General features: G+C 41.4%; 1 protein-coding gene across 1 annotated transcript in view; it reads right to left on the bottom strand.

Moving 5' to 3' along the window:
• The window catches only part of VPS13B (vacuolar protein sorting 13 homolog B), a 1,252,356-nt gene that overhangs the window by 148,613 nt on the left and 1,082,887 nt on the right, over positions 1–20,856 (bottom strand). Inside the window, 2 exon segments of the mRNA XM_040354774.1 lie at positions 7,159–7,508; positions 17,470–17,651. Coding sequence (XP_040210708.1) covers positions 7,159–7,508; positions 17,470–17,651 — 532 coding nt within the window.

The raw sequence follows: 20,856 nt of genomic DNA, 5'->3' as shown, positions 1-20,856 counted from the left end.
AGGAGCCATCAGTAATGCAGTATAGTTAGTCTGGCATTTTATAAGCCTACATTTATCTCTACACCGCGTGCTCAAGGGTCCCACTGGACATATCCATGCTGATGGTATTGCAATGTGATATGTTCAAAACACAGTTACCCAAAACAATTATTTTCCGATTTCATGTAATCAAATCATTAGAATATTCTGATTTATTGATATGCATTCACAGTTTAATACAGCAAAATAAGGGACAGAGTGTCTCATCCAAACCAGTGGTCTCATTTTGTTAATAGAGAACCATTGCACTGTACCATTTTGGCTGTATGATATTCAAGTGGTACTCACCTTTACAGTCATATACATTCAGGAACATAGCCCCAAGCGTGTAAATCCTGCAGGCATATGTCCCTAAACACATAATGCCCTAAACGTGAGTGTTGATCAGAATAGTGTACAGTTGCATACCACTATGTATTCCAGCATATTGTTAATTTTGACAGGCTGCGGCTAGTGGCACATGTGCTTCCTTTGGGCTCAAAATGCCCATTTTTAACACTGCACAAGCAAAACCACTGAATACATAAGCCCCAAGCAAATTAGAAGCATGTTCAGAATTAGTACATGTATCTAATATGACCAGCTCCTCCTTTTAAATTTCTTTTGCTGTTGGATAGGGTCCATCTAATATTTTGTGTTCCATGGTGACTGTTGTTCACATAAACCATAACAGGACCATTTAGGAGCAAGCTTAAGCAAATTGCAGCTAACAACTCCTGTATGACAGTCTCAGCAAGTACCTAATCCACAAGCCTCAAAGTAAACAAACAACCTCCTCTACCTTCCCCGAGTCAAATCCTCTATCACATGTCTTAAATGCTCCCCCTTCCAGACACTGCAGCTCTAGTGGGGGGTTCAGAAACAAGGGTAGTGGTATCAATCCAAAAAGCAGTAGGCAGGATTGGGTATGGCCAGGTGCTGATAGACAAGCTACATGCTTATGAATCTGCAGAGAAAATGCTAACAGCCACACCCCATGGAACAATTTTTTATCCCATTGTTGTGCAAGCAGGCACAGTCTAGATCAGGATGGCTACTCTGCTATGAATTTAGGAGCAGTGCAGCATTGTTGTCACACCATCACAGTAAGTTGCATTAGGTGGACTTTACTAACAGTCTCGACAAGCATTTGTGAGTCTTTGCAAGGGGACTAAAAGAAAACTACGGGTGCACTTATAAATAAAGATAAATACCAGGTATGGATATTTTTGCATAGAGGCTTTAGTCCAGCTTGAACCAATATAAGAATGGAGGTCGCCTGCTTGGCATGGGAAACATTTAGAGAACAGTGTGCAGTATCTCAATGAATACAAAGTGTTCTATGATTGGACAAGAAGGATGTATTACTACAATTTCCACCTTGAGAGATTGCAAAGCGTTCCCTAAATGGAGCCCGGGCTCTGTGATCACAATGCAGCAGGGCAGCCATCCGGCATGGGACCAGTGGAAATCACTATAGTAGCGAAGCCAACTAAAGTGATTTCCAGCATTCACAGGGATCCCACAGGTGTGACATATACATATGTGTGCGGCAGGGCAAGCCATGCCGCTGGTTAAAATGGTGGTTTACCCCAGATTTACTAAGAATCAAGCACACTAATGGAACAGGTGTGTGCTTGCTTCATATGAGAGCCAGAGTTAGAGCTCAGGGCTCCACCCTCCCGAGAGGGTAAGCATTTGAATGAGCCATGAGAGGTGCTGGTATGCACCTTACTGTCCAGGACAGGACAGACCAAGGCCCAAGCCCGAGAGAGTCCATGAGGGACAGAGCAGCTGGGAAGCTGCAAGGAAAGATGCAAAGCTAAGGTATGGCATCTGTGTACGAACACTGGAACGTGTTTGATGGTCAGGAGGACCAACAGGTACCAACAGTCAGGAGGACCAAGAGGTACTATTTGGAGCAGTAAAACTGTCACAAGAGTGCCAGGAGGCTGAATGTTATGTTTACTGCATTGAAGGTGAAAACCCCCTGTGTGGGAAGACATACCCATGTGAACTTTTCATGTTCTTTTAAATAAAAGTGGGCAGGAGAGCCCTGAAAACTGCATCAATGTAACTATGCAAAAATGTCCATATCTGAAATTCATCTATAAGTGCTGCAGCCCATATTGTTTTTTTTTAATGGAGTGGGCATAGTTCTACTTTAAGCTTGATGATCCTGATGCTGGGGCGATTCATTTGTACGAATGACACAGGGCCATGGTCAGTCATATGCAACAGAGGCAGTGAATGAGTCCAAAGTCATAGACACCTATGAAGCTTTCTCTGCAGGTGATCCAGGTTCTCTCGCAATAAGATACCAGTTTATCGAACAGTAGGTGACCAGAAACGTACTTATGGATGGCTATTAAGGGAACAAGCCCTTGTCCACTAGACTACGTTATGCAGAAAAAGACACCGAGAGCAGCATTTTTAACTGCAAATGTGTTTTTTTTTTCTTCTTTTTTTTTCAGTGATATTCAAACCAGCTGTAAGGATTCAGATCACACTAGCTCTTGTTTTATGAATGTCCTCCTGCAACAAGCAAAGCCATGGAATGCCCTTAAAAAGAATGTTTGATATAAAACAGATGTTTCATCTTCTAGTAGGGCTGCTGCTGTAGTGCCATGTTAGGTAATTAATCCAAACGCTTCTCTGGCTCTGCAGGCGTATTAATAAAAATGACTTTGTTTTTCTTTGGTTAATTCATGGGAGGAGCAGCCGAGAACCCAGGGGAGGCAGGGAAGATCGCTTTATTAGCCAAAGGGTTTAGGGCTAGGAATTCTGGCTCCCAATGTTACACATACAATTAATTACAAGAGACAAACAGCTCTAGAAGGGAGTTGAGCGAAATTGCAAGGAGCATCTATGACATTGCACAAGCACTCCATTAAAGTCTCACTACAGGGGCAACTGACCAGCGCGTGCCTCGTGTCTAAGTGATTCTTACACAATCAAGATTGATGATTTGGCTTCTACAAATAGAGTGATTAACAATCATATGCTGAATGGCCTATTACCCATTTAATATATTGCATGCATGTGATCGGGTCAAGACAGGATACGACTTACAATTTGTATATTTTGTAATAGTCATGAGATGCTTGTAGGTAGTTGCCATTTGTAACACACACATAGAAATCAATCTCATGCAGTTAAAAAAAAATAAAAAATAAAGAACTCTCTCCCACTTTTCAAAAAACGTATTAGTGATTATTTTTTAAGATGTGTATAATAAAAGCAAAGTTCAATTTTAAATGGGAAAAAGGCAAGCAATTCGAGATGATCGAATGTATTCATTCACCCTGGAAAATTTAGACAGATTGTTCCATCTAATACTTTGCAGACAAGTCCTAATTTTGTGACAAGTTTGATAATACATGTACTGGTTCTGATAGGCAGGATACTTGTCATAAACTTAAAGCGGAACTCCAGCTAACAATGTCAAGTTATTATACCAATAAAATATAAAATTGCCAAAACCAGAGTTAGCTGCATATTTCAGCTTCAATTCAGAGATTTTCCATGCAGGTCTTTTTTTCTGTCACTTAATGTCCTTTAGTCTGATGGCCAGCATCATTCAGCCAACTTACTTGTGGTTTCGGCCCAGCCTGCGATTGGACAATGAAACGGGGGGTAAGGACATCGCTCTGTCACTCTGCTTTCTCTCCCTATCAGCATGACTTATTGTCAGCACATGAGCTCTTTGACTCCTTGAACTGCTTCTCGCTCCCCCTCACTTTGCTATACAGAGACTGTAAAAGGCTAAAAGGTTAAATTCAGCTACTTTAACTGCTTGTATTTAAAAGGACAAATCATGATATATCCATGATTAAAGAGCTGGATTAATCTGTGTCTTCATAAGTGCAAATAATTCAGCTTTAAAGAACTACCAATTGCATTCTCAAGAGAATCCACAAATCATGATGCTCTTCTCTTTTCAGGCCTCTTTATAAAAACTGGTTGTCATAGGCGTGCGCACAGGGTGTGCCAAGTGTGCCCAGGCACACCCTAATCACCCTGTGCAGAACAGATTTCCCCCTATTGATCTGACTCCCCCTCTTTCCCCCCACAGCACTGCTGGCTTCCCTCCTCTCCCACTGGTTGTTGCTGTGGATGTTATAGGATGAGGGGGGGGGGGGGGCAGTAAATATGCCATTTACCGGCCCCTTCCCTCTCTGAATGAAGTTTGTGAGTGATCGGTAGAGTGTGTTTGAGCTTTGGGGTGCACACCCTAATGCCAAAGGTTGCGCACACCTATGCTGGTTGTATACAGGAACATTAGTATTCATGAAATCCCCCTGCATCTGTTGTTCATGATCAGCAGTACCACAATTATGCAATATATGTTTGCTACTGTTTGTTTGACCAGATAAATGTATAAATATATAGCTAGTAGCAGCTTGGTGTAGGCAGGTGCAGTCTGTATTCTCCACTGCATGTGGCGTTTGACCACAGCGACAATACAAGTAGGGGAGGAAGTTGGTTGGTCACAGGGAAGCAGATATCTGACTGTATACTGGCATCCCATGTGACTATAGTGGCTATTTTGGATCAGGCAAAGTCTATTTAAGACTCTGGCTTCCAGGCTTGGCACATTTTTTGCAAGTGGCTAGCATAGGGAAAGGAATCCATTTGTCAGTGACAGTACTAGAGACAGGGAATGATTCCAGAGAAGTAGGGACAGTCCAGGGACTACGTCTGCCTTTTATGAAGCCTTCCTGTTTGGGTGTGAACCGGCCAGGCCACATTTCGCTCCACCGTGGGACATGCTGTTGGCACCTTTCAGATTGCATCTTGTGGGTCCACCGCTGCCTCAGCTGTAAGTGCACCTAACCCACACGGCTCTGCAATGCATGTCTAGAAAAGCTGCTGATCTGGTGAACCCTCTTGACCAGGTCAGGGTAGGCAAAAGCAAATCAGTGAGTCCTGCTAAATGTCATCACCATCAGTTAACAAGTAGTGTAACACAGCAGATAAATGATGAACTGGCTACAAAGAGTTAAGTGTTCCCACAATATTATGATCTATCCATTTACCATATAACTAAGCTACACTGACAAATCCTTAACAATTTGCAGAAAATGTCCAGTTTTTGCAAAAATAACTCAAAATAACACTGCAGACATTCATAACACAATGGGCCAGATTTACAGAAGAAGTACGCCGGAGTATCTACTGATACTCCGGTGTACTTTCAAATTTGCCGCGTCGTATCTTTAGTTTGAATCCTCAAACCAAGATACAGCGGCTTTTGGCTTCGATCCGACAGGCGTACGGCTTCGTACGCCTTCGAATCGTAGGTGTAATACTTTGGCGCCCGCTGGGTGGAGTTCGCGTTGTTTTCAGCGTCGGGTATGCTAATTAGCTTTCTCCGGCGATTCACGAAGGTACGCGCGGCCGCCGCATTCTCTTACGTCGTCGCTAGTCGGCTTTTCCCGGCGTATAGTTAAAGCTGCTGTTTGGTGGCGTATAGATAGACGTGCCATGTTAAAGTATGGCCGTCGTTCCCGTGCCGAATTTAATTTTTTTATTTTTTTGTGTAAGTCGTCTGTGAATAGGAAAGGACGTAACTCTACGTTCAAAAAATGACGTCGGTGCGCAAAGCACGGTGGGAAATTTCAAAACGAGGCATGCGCAGTATGTTCGGCGCGGGAACGCGCCTAATTTAAATGATCCACGCCCCCTACCTGATCATTTGAATTAGGCGGGCTTGCGCCGGAGGGATTTACGCTACGCCACCGCAACTTTACAGGCAAGTGCTTTGTGAATCAAGCACTTGCCCGTAAAACTTGCGGCGGTGTAACGTAAATGCGATACGTTACACCGCCGCAAATGTACATGAATCTGGCCCTATATCCTTAGAATCCTACCATACTTCATGGTCAGCAATGCAACCACAAAGAAAATTGGGGCAGTGTATGCTTTACAATTGGGCAGCCTCTCTAAAAAAAAAAAAATTTGACTTTTTATCAGCCTCTTGCAATCTCTTAACAGCAGAGATCAGACTGAGGTAGGGAAAAGCACCACAATTAGACAATCATTAGTGCTGCACTGCTCCAAAACGGAGGAAGCAAAGTGACAGTGCAAGGAGCTCATCATCGTCTGCTGCTCCTTCTTTCACTGTCCAGTCACAGACTTGGGGTGGGGAGGACACCTGTAAATATTACTGAACTGCAGCAGAGAAAAATCAGGTCAACAGTTCTGTTAGAGAGGGCTGTGTTGTGTGGCAGAGTGGGTACATTTCAGAAATGGACGGATGGAAATACAAATTCTTTTGCAAGTATTACAGGTCCCCTATATTTATTTCAATATGGAGTTCAGCTTTAAAGTAATTATAAAGCCTATTTTTTTTTTATAAAAAAATAAACATTTACTATACCTGCCATTGCACAGAGCGGCCCCAAACCGCCTCTTGTTCTGCATCAGCGCTCTGGGCTCTTCCTCTTCTCGGTGCGCCACCATTGGAAGCCAGTTCCTATGGGGGTGCACCTGCAGGCTTGCGTCTATGTGCTGTGTGTGTCTATTGACATACCCATCATGGCTCAGTCCTGCCCCCCCCCCCCACTCTCTGCTCACAAAATTTGATTGACAGCAGAGGGAGCAAATGGCTCCTGCTGCTGTCTCTGTGAGCACAGAGAGAGGAAAGCCGCTACAGACGGGCACATCGCTGGATTGAGATCGGACTTGGGTAAATATACAGGAGGGGGTGAGTGGGCCATACAAAAAAAGGTAAGTTTTTTTACCTTAATGCAGGGAATGCCTGGCTTTAGAATCACTTTAAAAGCCAAAATTCCACAACAATGAAAATTCACAGTGGACTTGCAGCTTGCATGGTACATTAGGCTAACTAAGTGACTGGTCTGCCCTGCTTACATAGGTTTATCAGTAAGATGCCTTACTATGGTTCCTAAAATCACCTTCTAATACATTGGAAATGGCCAAAAACATCAAGCAATGCTTGATATGAGGAGCATCTCCTGCATTTACAGAAATGTTAGCAGCAACCTCAGTTCTGCAACCATACCCATATTTCTTCCACATGCACAAACACACAGGGGAAGACATTACCTCTCTCTTAAATGATTATTTCACCACTTATTACATTACAAAAAAACAATACACCACATGATTCCTTACCTGTTGCCAAGCCTGGATTGCAGTGTTAATAGAGTGCACAGAGTGCTGCCCAAAGTTTATGAATATTGGATCCACCAGCACAGTGCCATCAATTAACTTTTCCAGGGTTCCAATCGATATAGCCACCTGGCCTTGAAGATGGAATTGTTTGACTAGGTTCCTCATGGTCAGGTTCCGGCATTCCAAGAGCTGGCAATCCACTTCACTGGAGAACTGCAACTCTTTGCACAGAGTGGATCCACTCCACTGTCGCAGGTAAACCTGGGGCTCCTTCAGAGACACCACCATATATTCAAGGTCACTTGGCATTGTTTTATCAGAAATAAAAGACTGCAGACATCTGGGTGGCACTATAAACAAAATGGTAAAACATAAAACATCGTTTAGTAAAACTAACAGTCTCAGGAGCAATAACTGTTGAGAAAGTTACAATCCTGAGCCTAGGTTCACACTGATACGGGTTCCGCTAAACTCGCACGATTTCAAACCAACAATGCAGTCCGATTATGGGGGTGATTTGACAGACATCTGTGCTGGTTCATGCACAGATGTCTATTAAAATCACCCCAAAGTCGCCAAAAGTAGTACAGGAACTACTTTTGGGAATTCGGGCGGTGCCATTGCCGGCAATAGCTGCCGATTTGGCATGTGATTTGACATGTCAAATCGCATTCCATATCAACCCAATGTGAACGTGGGCTGAAAGCAAATCTAAACCCAAAGGGCTTGTTCACATCAGGTGTGGTGCGATAACGATTTCAAAATCATGCATTCTCCTGCACCCCAAAATAATGTGCTACCTTTTGCACACACAAACACGGTTTGATTTGACAAGATTAAAAAAAACGAGCTGGCACCTTTAATTGAGCATTTTACATGCCTTGGGCAGCCCAACAAAATGAAAATGCTGTCCTTAAATGCAATGTGTGGGAACGTGAGAATGAGCCCTAACTGAATAAAACACTGTGTGGGGGAATTTACTAAAATTGGAACTGTACATGGTAACCAATCATCTTACACCTTCAGCTTGTTCAGTTAACTTTTGCAAATGAAATCTAGAAGCTGATTGGTTGTCATGTACAGCTGTTTGTTGTTGTTTGCTCCAGTCTTGGTAAATTCCCCCCTATGTATAACAACTGTCATTAATTTTTCATAAATTACAGTTTTCCCTTATTTCATTAATGTTTATATCCCAGGGCTGCCGATTTCCTTATAGCCTGTTTCAGCCATTTCCTGTCTACATACACTCACCTAGCTTGAGCTGCCCATCATTGCTATAGACTGGCTTTACTGATGGTGACAACAGCAGACCATGCTTGTGTGAAGTGTATCAGCTGCTTATAGTCTCCACTGGGGATTCATGTGACAGAATGACAATATGAAAGCACAACCATAAGAGGGTTGTCACCCCATAATAGGGAATACCTGAACATGGTCCTTCATGGCAGTATTTTTTTTTTTTTTTAAGGAAGATTGCATATTTACCAAAGCTGAAAACAAGTTTTGAAGTTATATGAAACATGTTTAAACACTTCAGCCCCAGACCATATTGCTGGTCAAAGACCAGAGCACTTTTTGCAATTCGGCACTGCGTCGCTTTAACTGACAATTTTGAAGTCGTGCGACGTGGCTCCCAAACAAAATTGGCGTCCTTTTTTTCCAACAAATAGAGCTTTCTTTTGGTGGTCTTTGATCACTTCTGCGGTTTTTAGTTTTTGCGCTATAAACAAAAATAGAGCGACAATTTTGAAAAAAAATTATATTTTTTACTTTTTACCATAATAAATATCCCCCAAAAATATATAAAAAAACATATTTTTTCCCTCAGTTTAGGCCGATACGTATTCTTCTACATATTTTTCGGAAAAAAAAATCGCAATAAGCGTTTATTCATTGGTTTGCGCAAAAGTTATAGCGTTTACAAAATAGGGGATAATTTTATGGCATTTTTATTAATTTTTTTTTTTACTAGTAATGGAGGTGATCGGCAATTTTTTTCGGTACTGCGACATTATGGCGGACACTTTTGGGACCATTGGCATTTTTAATAGCGATCGGTGCTATAAAAATGCATTGATTACTATAAAAATGCCACTGGCAGGGAAGGGGTTAACACTAGGGGGCGATGAAGGGGTTAAGTATGTTCCCTGGGTGTGTTCTAACTGTAGGGGGGGTGGACTCACTAGGGGAAAGGACTTATCGCTGTTCATACATTGTATGAACAGACGGTCAGGCATTTCTCCCCTGACAGGACCGGTTCTCGCTCTGTAACGAGTGATCGCGGGTTCCCGGGGGAACCATAGTGGTTGGGTTTAGATCTATTTGAATTTACTTATTAGTGGATAAAAAAGTTCCAACATTAAGGAAATTCATCCAACATTATATTTATTTATTCTAAACCTAGTCCTCTAACCTTATATTTATTTATACAAAGGCATAGTAGAGTCACATTGGCCTTGCACACTTGTTGGTATATTTGAATAGGCAAAGCAAGAAGATGTGCAGAAGGTGCAGCATCCCATAACAACACATCAGAGCTAATCTTTTAACTAAGCTGCCTAAAAAAAAGAAGTTAACTGACTGCTGCTATATGTTGCACAGGTGCTGGATGTGCTTGTACACCAATGTACAGAGACTTCGAGCTCCAGGCCCCAGGCTAATGTCCACAGTGCCTCTATTTTAATTCATTACTGGTAAGTATAACCCAGAAAACATGGAAAGATGACTAAAAAGAACAACACATTGCTAGACCATCAAAGGTAAAACATAATAAGGAAATGGCGTTCCCTTAAAAGACATCCTTCATAAGGCATCCTAATAGCTCTAAATCGGAACACTTTTATTGTGTAAATTAGGTTTTTTCCACACCCTAATTACCTTTACACAGCCGAATAAAGAAACAATTTGAAATGGGCATCGTTAAAAATCTCAACCATAAACAGATCTATTCAAACATTCTGAAGGCCAAGAAAAACATGACGGTACATGGAAAAAGGAAGCAATTTGTATAGAAAATATGACAGGCTCACAGAATTTTTTAGCAGAATGAAAGTGTCATAGTGAGTAAAAAACATGTCCAGTGTTTAAATATTATGTACAAATCACATAATATAGTCTTCCATGGACTATACATAAATTTGAGTTTAAACTGGTGTGGAAGCATAAATGGAGCCAACCACAAAATTACAGGACATTACAAAATATGAAAAAAAGGAAAGCTAAGGCCTCGTTCACACCATACGTGCAAAAAAGCTGATGGAAAAACCATGCAGATTTCACTTGCAGAGACACGAGTTTACATCAGTCTTCATGTGCGTTTCAATGTGTTTTTATGCACGTGGACATCAGTATGCATGCACAGTTTTTTTTACCCTGTCTTATCACTTTCTCTTCTACCCTGTTCACACCACAATGTTAATGTCACATATGTTTTTTCTGTGCAGAAAACTGCATACACGTTGCAGCATTTCCTGCACAGAAAAAATCTCAACGTGATACCAGTGTGGTGGTGTGAACAGGGCACATAGAGAACAATTGTCTATACACATGGTGTGAACGAGGTCCAAAAGACAGACGTCCTAGCAGTCTTACAGTATGTATGTAGCTATGCATGAGACCAATAACCCATGAACCTATGAAGTGCTTGTATGCGTGCAGTAATGGAAAGGGTGCAGGGATGTATGCAGCTTTTTCAATTTTCATCAAAGAAAAAATGCAATGCACCAATCCATATCACTGCTAATGCTAATAGAAACCCTGATGTATCAAAGGGGTTGATTTACTAAAACTGGAAAGTGCAAAATCTGGTGAAGCTGTGCATGGTAGCCAACCAGCTTGTTCAGTTAGGCTTTGACAAAAAACCTGAAAGCTGATTGGTTTATTTGCAGAGCTGCACCAGAGTTTGAATTCTTCAGCTTTAGTAACTAAACCCCAAAGTGTCCACTCAAAGAAGTTTATGTTGACATCAATCAGCTACAAATGCCAAATCCTGTTATTTCTGGAAAGGTGCTATCTGGAAGAATTCCCAAGAGAATACATATAAAATACCCCATTTAATGAATTTGCATGATTTGTAAAAGCATATATAAGTCCATTATCCTTACGTAAAGGTATTGAACATTAAATATGTTGTAAACTAACCCTTTCTTTCCAGAGACAGATGGGTGATTATCCCCCTTTACTCAATATTCATTATTTATCAATTGGTCAAAGATCGCATTCATTGAATTTACATATTTATAGACATCAATCAGATTAAAGCCTGCCTCGAAAGTTTAAAACCTGATTAATGATAGACCAAAAGATAGAGCGTGAGAGGGAAAAACTTGCACAGTACAAGTTCCTAGAAGTAGAGCCACCAACCTCCCATCTAAGGAACTCTCTGAAATCTGAATAAAGAGGATATACAGTAAAACCTTGGTTTAAGAGTAACTTGGTTTGAGAGCATTTTGCAAGACAAGCAAAATGTTTTAATACATTTTGCCTTGATATACAAGCAATGTCTTGATATAAGAGTAGCGTCATGTCACAACCGAGTATAAAAAAGAAGAGAGGAGCCTCCAAGTCTAGCAATATGGTTACATTTAATGAAGGTACAACATTTAGCAACTTATTGCTACACTTAGAGGTGCCTCTCTTCTCTTTTATACCCTGTAAAAAAAATGCTTTGATATACAAGTGCTTTGGCTTACAAGCATGTTTCTGGAACGAATTATGCTCGCAATCCAAGGTATTACTGTATACTGTAGTATGTCAATTAGGCACACTCTGAACTCTTAGCTGCAGTGTTTTCTAAATAGCATTAATAGTACACTGATTGATTTAATCTGTTGCCTGGAATTGCTTCATTACAGCTTTGACTTTCTAAAGCTGTAAGTGTTGTTGGCTAGCTGATGTCCTAAACCAGAAACCCAGAGCAGTTTAATGTCTCTGTCTGTACTGCTATAATATAACTGAATTTCTTTCTGTGGCTCTGCCATCAGTGACAGCCACGCATACTGAATTCTGCTCCTTTAAAAAACAGAAAAAGGTAGCTTTTTACATTTCAGGGTGACGGCTGGCAGTTTTTGAATTTATTTATAAAGTTGCAAAATGAGGATCAGCAAAGCTGAACACTGGTGAAGTCACTTTTGAGAGCTGCAGAGTGTTTGATATGGTGATGAATAAAATTGGAAAAGAGATGTTCTGCCAAACTGGCAGAGTGGAAGGAAATGGAGGAAGAATTGCAGGCCAGCAGAGTGAAGAAGTGTGGACTGGAACTGCAACAAAACTGCATGTGTGGTGAAAGAATGAGAGGCAGAGATGTGAGTGACAGTTGTATTGATGAAGTTGGGAGGTGTGCTAGAGTGAGTGCTACAGAAATAATGGGGAGGGACCGGGTAGAAGTGGAACAATATTTTCTATGACCACCAGACAGTTGTTATTGTATCCCTAGGCCCCATTCACATGGAGCAGAGTCCGCTCCAATCAGCAGGGGATCTATGAGCAGTTCCCCTGCTAATCGGAGCTGAGTGGGAGGGATGTCACATCCATGCCTGGTTAGTTTATGCTGAGTGGACACAGGAAGACACTGCTGAGCAATATGGATGGCCGCGTCTGATCTGCTCCGCAAAAATGGAAAAGGACGCAGTCCTCTTCATTTTCTTTCTTCCTCACCACAACATAACCAAAGGCAGGCAGGTGTAAACAGACAAGTCCATTTAATTCCCCTCTCCATAAGTCTGCATGAACTTCTGATCAGATTCACCTGAAAAACGGACAGGTGGACCTGATCGGAAAACAGCCCCAATATTATGCTGCTAAAAACTTCCAATAAAAACACAATTAATAAAAAAGTGAAACAGCAACTACTTGTTCATCTTGTAGTAGTACCAAATGCAATTGAAATGGAACTAAAGTGTATCTGAGCATCAAAAACTGAAGACACTATTTAGTTAATTGTTATTATTTTAAGCAAACTCACCCATCTCTATGCTTTTATTTTGTTGAGAAAACACCCCCCTCAATCATTTCTAGCCACGGCCATCTTGAGTAAGGGCATATGATTTAAGTAGCATTCACTGACATGACATTATTAATAATAAGGCGGTGCTCAGTTGTTTGGTATTATTTTGCACATTAAAAATGATTGAGATTAGTAGCTTAGCACACTTTTATTACATTCTATTTATGAAATTTTGAACACAATTTTGTACATGCAGCAACCCATGGATCACCATTTGATTTATTTGGTTTATTTTTATAATTTGAGAGCCATAATTTGGTAGCGCAGGGGTTACTTACTGACACAAGAAAATCCAGCATTGCTGAGTCTATGGAATAAGTCATCATTAGCTGTGCAGAAAGAGGCATGTCTATACCTTTTCTATACCTTGTGCTCTGCTGAAGACCTCCGTGGGGGAAGTCCTGTGGGGTAATTTGGGTGCTGCAGTGCGGGGGGAGACTGATTAAGGAATATTGCTGTATTACACATGGTTTAAGACAGGAGCTTGCCATCTGCTTACTAAACACAAAGAGAAAAGAGTGCCTTGGACATTGTCCAGCAGTGTCTGTCACACGGACTGTCTTGTAGGATTCTGTTGCAACAAGGTGCACCTGGCACTAAAATAATGTTGATGCTGTCAGGCAACAGTACATCTCTGCCTAACAGTAAAAGTTGTGCAGATTTGCAAGTTATGCCACTGGGTTCATAAAGACTAGATGAAGAAAAGATCTTTAAAGGGAAAGTAAAAACGTGGAAAAAAATTAACATACTGTACATACTCACGTCAATGCTGCAGCATTGGTGTGATGTTGCAGCTGCCCCATGTCGACTCTCAGACTAAGAACTATGTAATCACACGACCGCTGATCGATCATTTCTGTGTCCTCTCCAAGTGGAGAGCAGTGATTATCAGTCACTGCTCTCTGTTCTGTCCCTCTGGAGCTGGAGAGAGGGAAGGCACAACTGGCTTCGGCTCTCAGCCACACGCTGAAGGCTGGAGCTAGCTGTCAGACAGCTCAGTGGATCACAAAAATTTGGAATTCTTTTCATTAGGCTTTCTATCATTGGGCTTTCTTTAGGGAAACCAAACATTATTATTATACAGCACCAACAGTTTGCGCAGCACTTAAAGCGGAGTTCCGGACACAATTTCACTTTTTAAATATAAATACCCCTGTAATACACAAGCTTAATGTATTCTAGTAAAGTTAGTCTGTAAACCAAGGTCCGTTTTGTTAGGTTGTTACAGCATTTAGACACTTTATAAAATAGAAATTGACTGGGGCCATCTTAAAGGAGTTCTCTGACCTAAAACTTTTAACCCCCGCTGTGCCCGGGCTGTAAAACTATACAAAATAAACTTTCACTTACCTGCCTACGATCCCCCGTTGTTCCGATATCGCCATCCCGTTCTCCGGTCTCGGTCTCTTCCGCTTCCTGCGTGTCGGTGACTCATAGTGCGCTCAGCCTATCAGCGGCCGCGACGGGACATTGCTGCGGCCGCTGATAGGCTGAGCGCACTATGAGTCACCGACACGCAGGAAGCGGAAGAGACCGGGACCGGAGAACGGGACGGCGATATCGGAACAACGGGGGATCGTAGGCAGGTAAGTGAAAGTTTATTTTGTATAGTTTTACAGCCCGGGCACAGCGGGGGTTAAAAGTTTTAGGTCAGAGAACTCCTTTAAGTGTGGGCATCATGAAGCCAGACTGTATGACTTCCTGGATTTCAGCCTTGCACATGCTCAGTGCTGCACAAGCAGTGTCAGATCAGGTTTCAGCACCTGTGCTGTCCAAGTCACATGATTCTTTGAGACTGGGGAGTGTACAGACTCCTGGAAAGTTACACCCACTACATTCCCAGGAGTCTGTGCGGTGTAGGTTAGGAAGCATTAAGCACCTAGGTGCAGGAAGTGGGAAGATTAACTATTCTGCCTAGCAACAACACTTTGAAGGCATCTAAAAAAAAAAAGGACTAATGACATTTTTTTAAAACTACTGATGTAGTGTTATATTTATGGGTGGAACTCCACTTTAACAAAATAAAGCAGAGTTACTATCCGATTCTACACAAGAGGGTTGAGAGGGCCTTGCTCATGCGAGCTTACAATCAAAAAGGGAGGGACAAGTGATACAAAAGGTAATAAGTGTGGGATGAGCTGATGCAGAGAGTAAAAATACAATTAATCAGGTGGAGGAGGGAAAGTGTTTCCTGGAGAGAGTTTTCTGGGGTTGCCTTACAGTGTACAGAGTAGGAGATAGCTGGACAGACTGGGGTAGGGAGTCCCAGAGGAAGGGGGAGGCTGCAGAGAAATCCAGAAGGTAAGCATGGGAGCTAGAAAGCAGGAGAGCTTTGTAAACGAATAGAGGACGGTTTGGGTGATATTTTGAGATCAGGATCGTGATGTAGCTTGGACCAGAGTTATGAATGGCTTTGTATGTTGTTAGTAGTTTGAGGCATGTTTTAGAAGTGTAGGGAAGATGTTGGTTTAGAGGGGAGAAAATGAAAACGTGGATTTGGGCTCATTCACACCAGCAACTGCACTGCAATGCAGCGGCTGGTGTGTGGTGCAGTCCGGCTGGATCAGTTCATGATATCGGCGCATCGCACAGTTTACATCTTGTTTTTTTTTAATTAACTTTATTGAAATGTGACCTTTTATAGAGTTCTATCGACCGACATGCGGTAGCCTGTGCTGTGCTGGAAAGAATTACTGCCGGACAACGCAGTCCCACAGCCTTATGGTAGTTCATTGAGAACTACAAGCCGACAGTCACAGAAGATGTCAGGGCTTGTAAATGAATGACGCAGCCGTGTGGGCAGAGCCCCGCATTGCTGCACTGATTTAAAAAAAATGACAGCTAGTACAGTGATGGGGGGAGGGGGGACAGGGGAATTGGCCAGCAACTGCAGCATTGGGAGCCTAAAACAGGTGGAACATGGAACATTTCCCCAAAGGTGAACTTATTCTTTTAAGGTCTCATTCACACACACTGGCACTGTCAAACCTGCATGTAATATGAGGACATTGCAAAATGCATGTAATGATTTTATAATGGTGCCATTACGATGTGCATTTAGGGGCGGCGTTAGCAGTAAAGCACTGCTATTTTTAGCGGCGCTTTACTGTTGTTTTTGCAGCAGTATTCAGCCGCTAGTGTGGCACTTTTAACCCCCGCTAGCAGCCAAAAAAGGGTTAAAACCACCCGCAAAGCGCTGCTGCAATGGCGCTTTTCCGGCTGTTTGGCCGTGTTGCCCATTCCTTTCAATGGGCAGGAACGGTGTACACGCCACTCCTTCACCACTCCAAAGATGCTGCTTGCAGGAGTTTTTTTGAAAGTCCTGCCAGCGCATCGCCTCAGTGTGAAAGCCCAAGGGCTGCAGGGGAGCCGTTATTCAGGCGCTATTTTAAGCCCAAAAGCACCTGAGAAATGCCACAGTATGAAAATGGTCTTTGAGAAAACAAAATTCTGTGCATCCAGGATCCAATTAGATCCAAATCTGGCTAAATGCATGTTAACGAGTGTAACGTGTTTAGTGTAAAGGTAGGATGAGGGTGGAAGGAAAGTGTTTTCCACTTCTCTTTGGGGGGACTTGGTCTTCGTTCTGTACCTTTTTGTATATATATATGTCCAATAACATACGATTTGTGTTTAGTAGCCTTTGTAGGTTCTATATTCTTTGTGGTGTTTTTGTAGGATTGTCCAGCATCATTTAACCCTTTCCTTCCAAGCCTTATCATTTCTGGCCTGCCCCTTCCATTCAAATACACGTGCCTGCAATGGTCCACTTTAGAGGATTTTAATTCCTCCAGCACTGGTCATACACAATTTTAAAAGAGGTCCCTGGATGCTAATGTGTGAATGATGAAAAATTCAATACAGTAAAACCTTGGTTTGCGAGCATAATTTGTTCCAGAAACATGCTTGTAATCCAAAGCACTTGTATCTCAAAGCATAAAAGAGAAGAGAGGCACCTCTAAGTGTAGCAATAAGTTGCTAAATGTTGTACCTTCATTAAATGTAACTATACTGCTACACTTGGAGGCTTCTCTCTTCTTTTTTATACTCAGTTGTGACATGACGCTACTCTTATATCAAGACATCGCTTGTATATCAAGGCAAAAATTATTAAAACATTTTACTTGGCTTGCAAAACGCTCTCAAACCAAGTTACTCTCAAACCAAGGTTTTACTGTATTCAACTTTATTACATTGACATGACATAAAGTGGCTGGTTCATTGCCATGTCTGTCTGAAAACTCAGCTCATGTCATTGTTCAATAAGCCAGTAAAATTTCTATTTACAATCAGTTATAAACATGTACCTGAGCCTAACTGATCCACATGATGACACAAGTGTAGCTCAATGTGCGCAAACTGAACGGACACTCCAAACGATGGAACCAACCACGGTGTGAAACAGGAGTCCACCCTCGTACAAGCTGCAAGCGCTGTTGGAGTAACAAGCTGGTCACAAGCACTTTGAGAGCCGGATTCACTTTCAGAGCTGTGGGAAACCAAAATTATTATTTTTTTAACTAAACAATGCCAAGATTATAAAATGTTATATGATAAGTGCAGATGGTCATTTGGACAAAATATTTTCAAGACACACAGCCAAAATAATTATATTTGATTTCACATCTGAACATTAGAATTTGCATAAATATTTATCTAGAAAAAGTGGCATTCAATTGTGTAATTATATCTGAATACTGTTATTCTTTCCTATTTATAAATACAAATGTTACAGTTAACAAGCCAAAAAAGATAGAAGCAAAAAAATATGAAGCAAAAAAAAAAATGCAGCTGTAATTAATTTACTTATTTAAGAAAAATAAAATTAAAAACGAAAACTCAGATGTTGACGCTTTGAATTCACATATGATATGATATATTTTTTGTCGACAGTAATACTAAAGGCATGGAAAAAAAATGAATAGGTCAAGAAATAAATAACAACAAGGGCAGATGCTTTTTAAGATAAAGATAAAAATAAAAATTATACAGCGGTCAGAGCATCCCATGTGAAACCTGGTAAAAGGAAAAACAAAAAAAACTTAAAAAATAAAAATATGTTGGAACTAGAAAAAATTAGGAATTCTTTTGTTCAGCCAACCCTGTTCCATGCAAAGGGTCAGTCTATTAGCAACACAAAAGCTAATAATAGTGATTCTCTTATTATAGCAAGGATCTCTTTAATGTAGAACTACTGTACTGACTAGATTAAAGCCTAAACCTGGGCTGATGCCAAGGTACCCATCTCTGCAGCATTCTCCTTTGAGTCCAGGTTGAGGGGCAGAGCTTTCTTGCCCTGGGTTCATAGGGAGCAGGTCAAATGGTGCAGGCCTTTTAAGTTGTTTTCAAGCTTTTTGAATCTATAACTTATATTAAAGGGATACCAGGTGATCCTGCAAGCAAAGTCCTTGGTCAGGCACTTTCTGTTATTGGATGACAACTATATCCCAATTGTGCTCTTTTGACACTTGAGTCAACGCTTTGTCACAAGTATTCCTAGTGGAGACTACAAGCAGTCATGCCAACACAATTTGAAAATTGGTTCGCCGATGTCACTACCAAGAAGCTGATCCAGAGCCAAAATGTTAAGCCATTGCTAAAGTGACTGCATGTATACAGAAAGAAGCTGAAAGAGAGTGAGCAAGATCAGCACACTGAGATCCTAAAATGGTTGAAAAAAAATAAAAAATTGAATTTTATGGAAAAAGAAATAAAGCAACTGTTTATGATAAAAAGGGTTTTAGAAAACAAAAAAGTCATCCAATTAGGGTTTAGATTTACATTACTGGCCAGTAGCCAACAGCTTACCAACATTGTTGGGGTGTCCTTTAGGTAACAGCTGAACATTTCGTTTTAATCTCTTGCTACTGAGCAATTTACTCTCAATCACTTCATGTGTGCGTTGGCAGCACACTGATTTAAGCATGTTGCAAATGAGGGAACAAGAATAAGAAATTGCTCAACACCTATTTTAGCTTAACTCACATAGAGCAATCAAGGAAAAAATAAACAAAAAAAAAAATATGCTATTACAGTACTGAGATGCAGACCATGGGGACAATTAATACACATTTTAACTCTAACTAAATGGAGACAAAACAGTAAGGCTGCATTCACACCTAGGCGTAGGGCGTACAGGCGTTTTTACAGGCAATTTTTACCAACGTTTTTGTCGCGCGTATATGCGCGTTTGCGCGCGTATGCGTGCGTTTTCGCACAGTGGCGTTCGACGTTTTTGTACTTTGTCTTTTTCCATATTAGCCAATAAGAAAAATGATCATCCCTGACATCACTTGTTGCTCTCCTAGGAATTTTTTATCCTATTATCTCACTATGGTAAGTTTGCTGTTTGCAGACTTTACCTTTTTTATCCTTCTCCTTTATTCTATCCCAGTTCGGGTACAACTGAGTGCCAATCTCGTCCCATGCCCTCCTCCGAACAGTTCGCAGCTTGTAGGCAGGATGACTAATGTCATAAAGGACAGGGTGCTGCTTTACCATGCTGATGAATTTTTCAGCATCCACGCCAGAAAGGATTTCATCCAATTCAGCCTCCATGCTGCAATGCTGCTGGACTCCAATGTATTTTTACAAATAAAAATGGTAATTTGTGGACTTCCTGTATGATATTATGTACTTTTTTTTCCATTTCCTGTATTGGATTTCAGCAACACAGGCGTCAAAACGCTTGTACAAGCGTGTGTTTACGTGCAATACGCGCGTATCAGGCGTTTTACATTGACTTCAATGTAAAAAAAAAACCCTCAAATACGCGCATATCGCGCGCTAGGAGCGACAAAAAAGGGTCCGGAACTTTTTTGAGCTACAGGCTACAGGCGTTTAGGCGTTCAGATGTGAACCATCCCCATTGCCTTATATTACTTTTCGTCCCTCTGGCGTTTGTGCGCGTCGCGCTACAGGCGTAAAAACGCCTAGGTGTGAATGGAGCCTAAGAAACATTTAAGTCCCCTTTCACACTTATACGACTTGTCTCACGATTTTGTACTGCAAAATCGTATGACAAGTCATTCTCCATGATTTTCAATGAACACCATTAATACTGGGACGACTTTACAGTAAGTCGTGCCAACTTCAAAGTAGTCCCTGCACTACTTTGGTCCAACTTCTATGCGAGTTGATGTCCATAGACCTCAATGTTAAACCCTCAAGTAGCATGCAAATCGTACCTGAATAATATAGACACCATTTCAGCACAACTTTGTAAGCACAAGCAGCTTTTTAACCCTTGTCCCACCCAATCCTTTCAGCATAGAAGCCCCTCTCAAGCACATTTTTCCACCACACATTCACTTCCTGGTTATTCCCTCAGGAACAATGTGCTCCAAACCGGCAAAAAAAAAAAAAGACGTCCTTGATAATGAGCAAATCATTCGATTTATGCGTGAGTGCCCAGCTATTTATGATTTGTGTGACCCAAACTACAAAGACAAGATAAACTACAAAGACAAGATAAACTACAAAGACAATATCCCACTGACCACCAATGAAGGGGACATTCTTCCCACTGACCACCAATGTAAGGGACATCCTTCCCACTGACCACCAATGTAAGAAGCATTCTTCTCACTGACCACCAATTTAAGGAGCATTCTTCCCACTGACCACCAATGTAAGGGACATCCTTCCCACTGACAACCAATGTAAGAAGCATTCTTCTCACTGACCACCAATGT

This window comes from Rana temporaria, chromosome 5 (assembly GCF_905171775.1).
Source record: "Rana temporaria chromosome 5, aRanTem1.1, whole genome shotgun sequence".
NCBI classification, from domain to species: Eukaryota; Metazoa; Chordata; class Amphibia; order Anura; family Ranidae; genus Rana; species Rana temporaria.
This window is presented reverse-complemented; position numbering and strand designations above follow the sequence as displayed.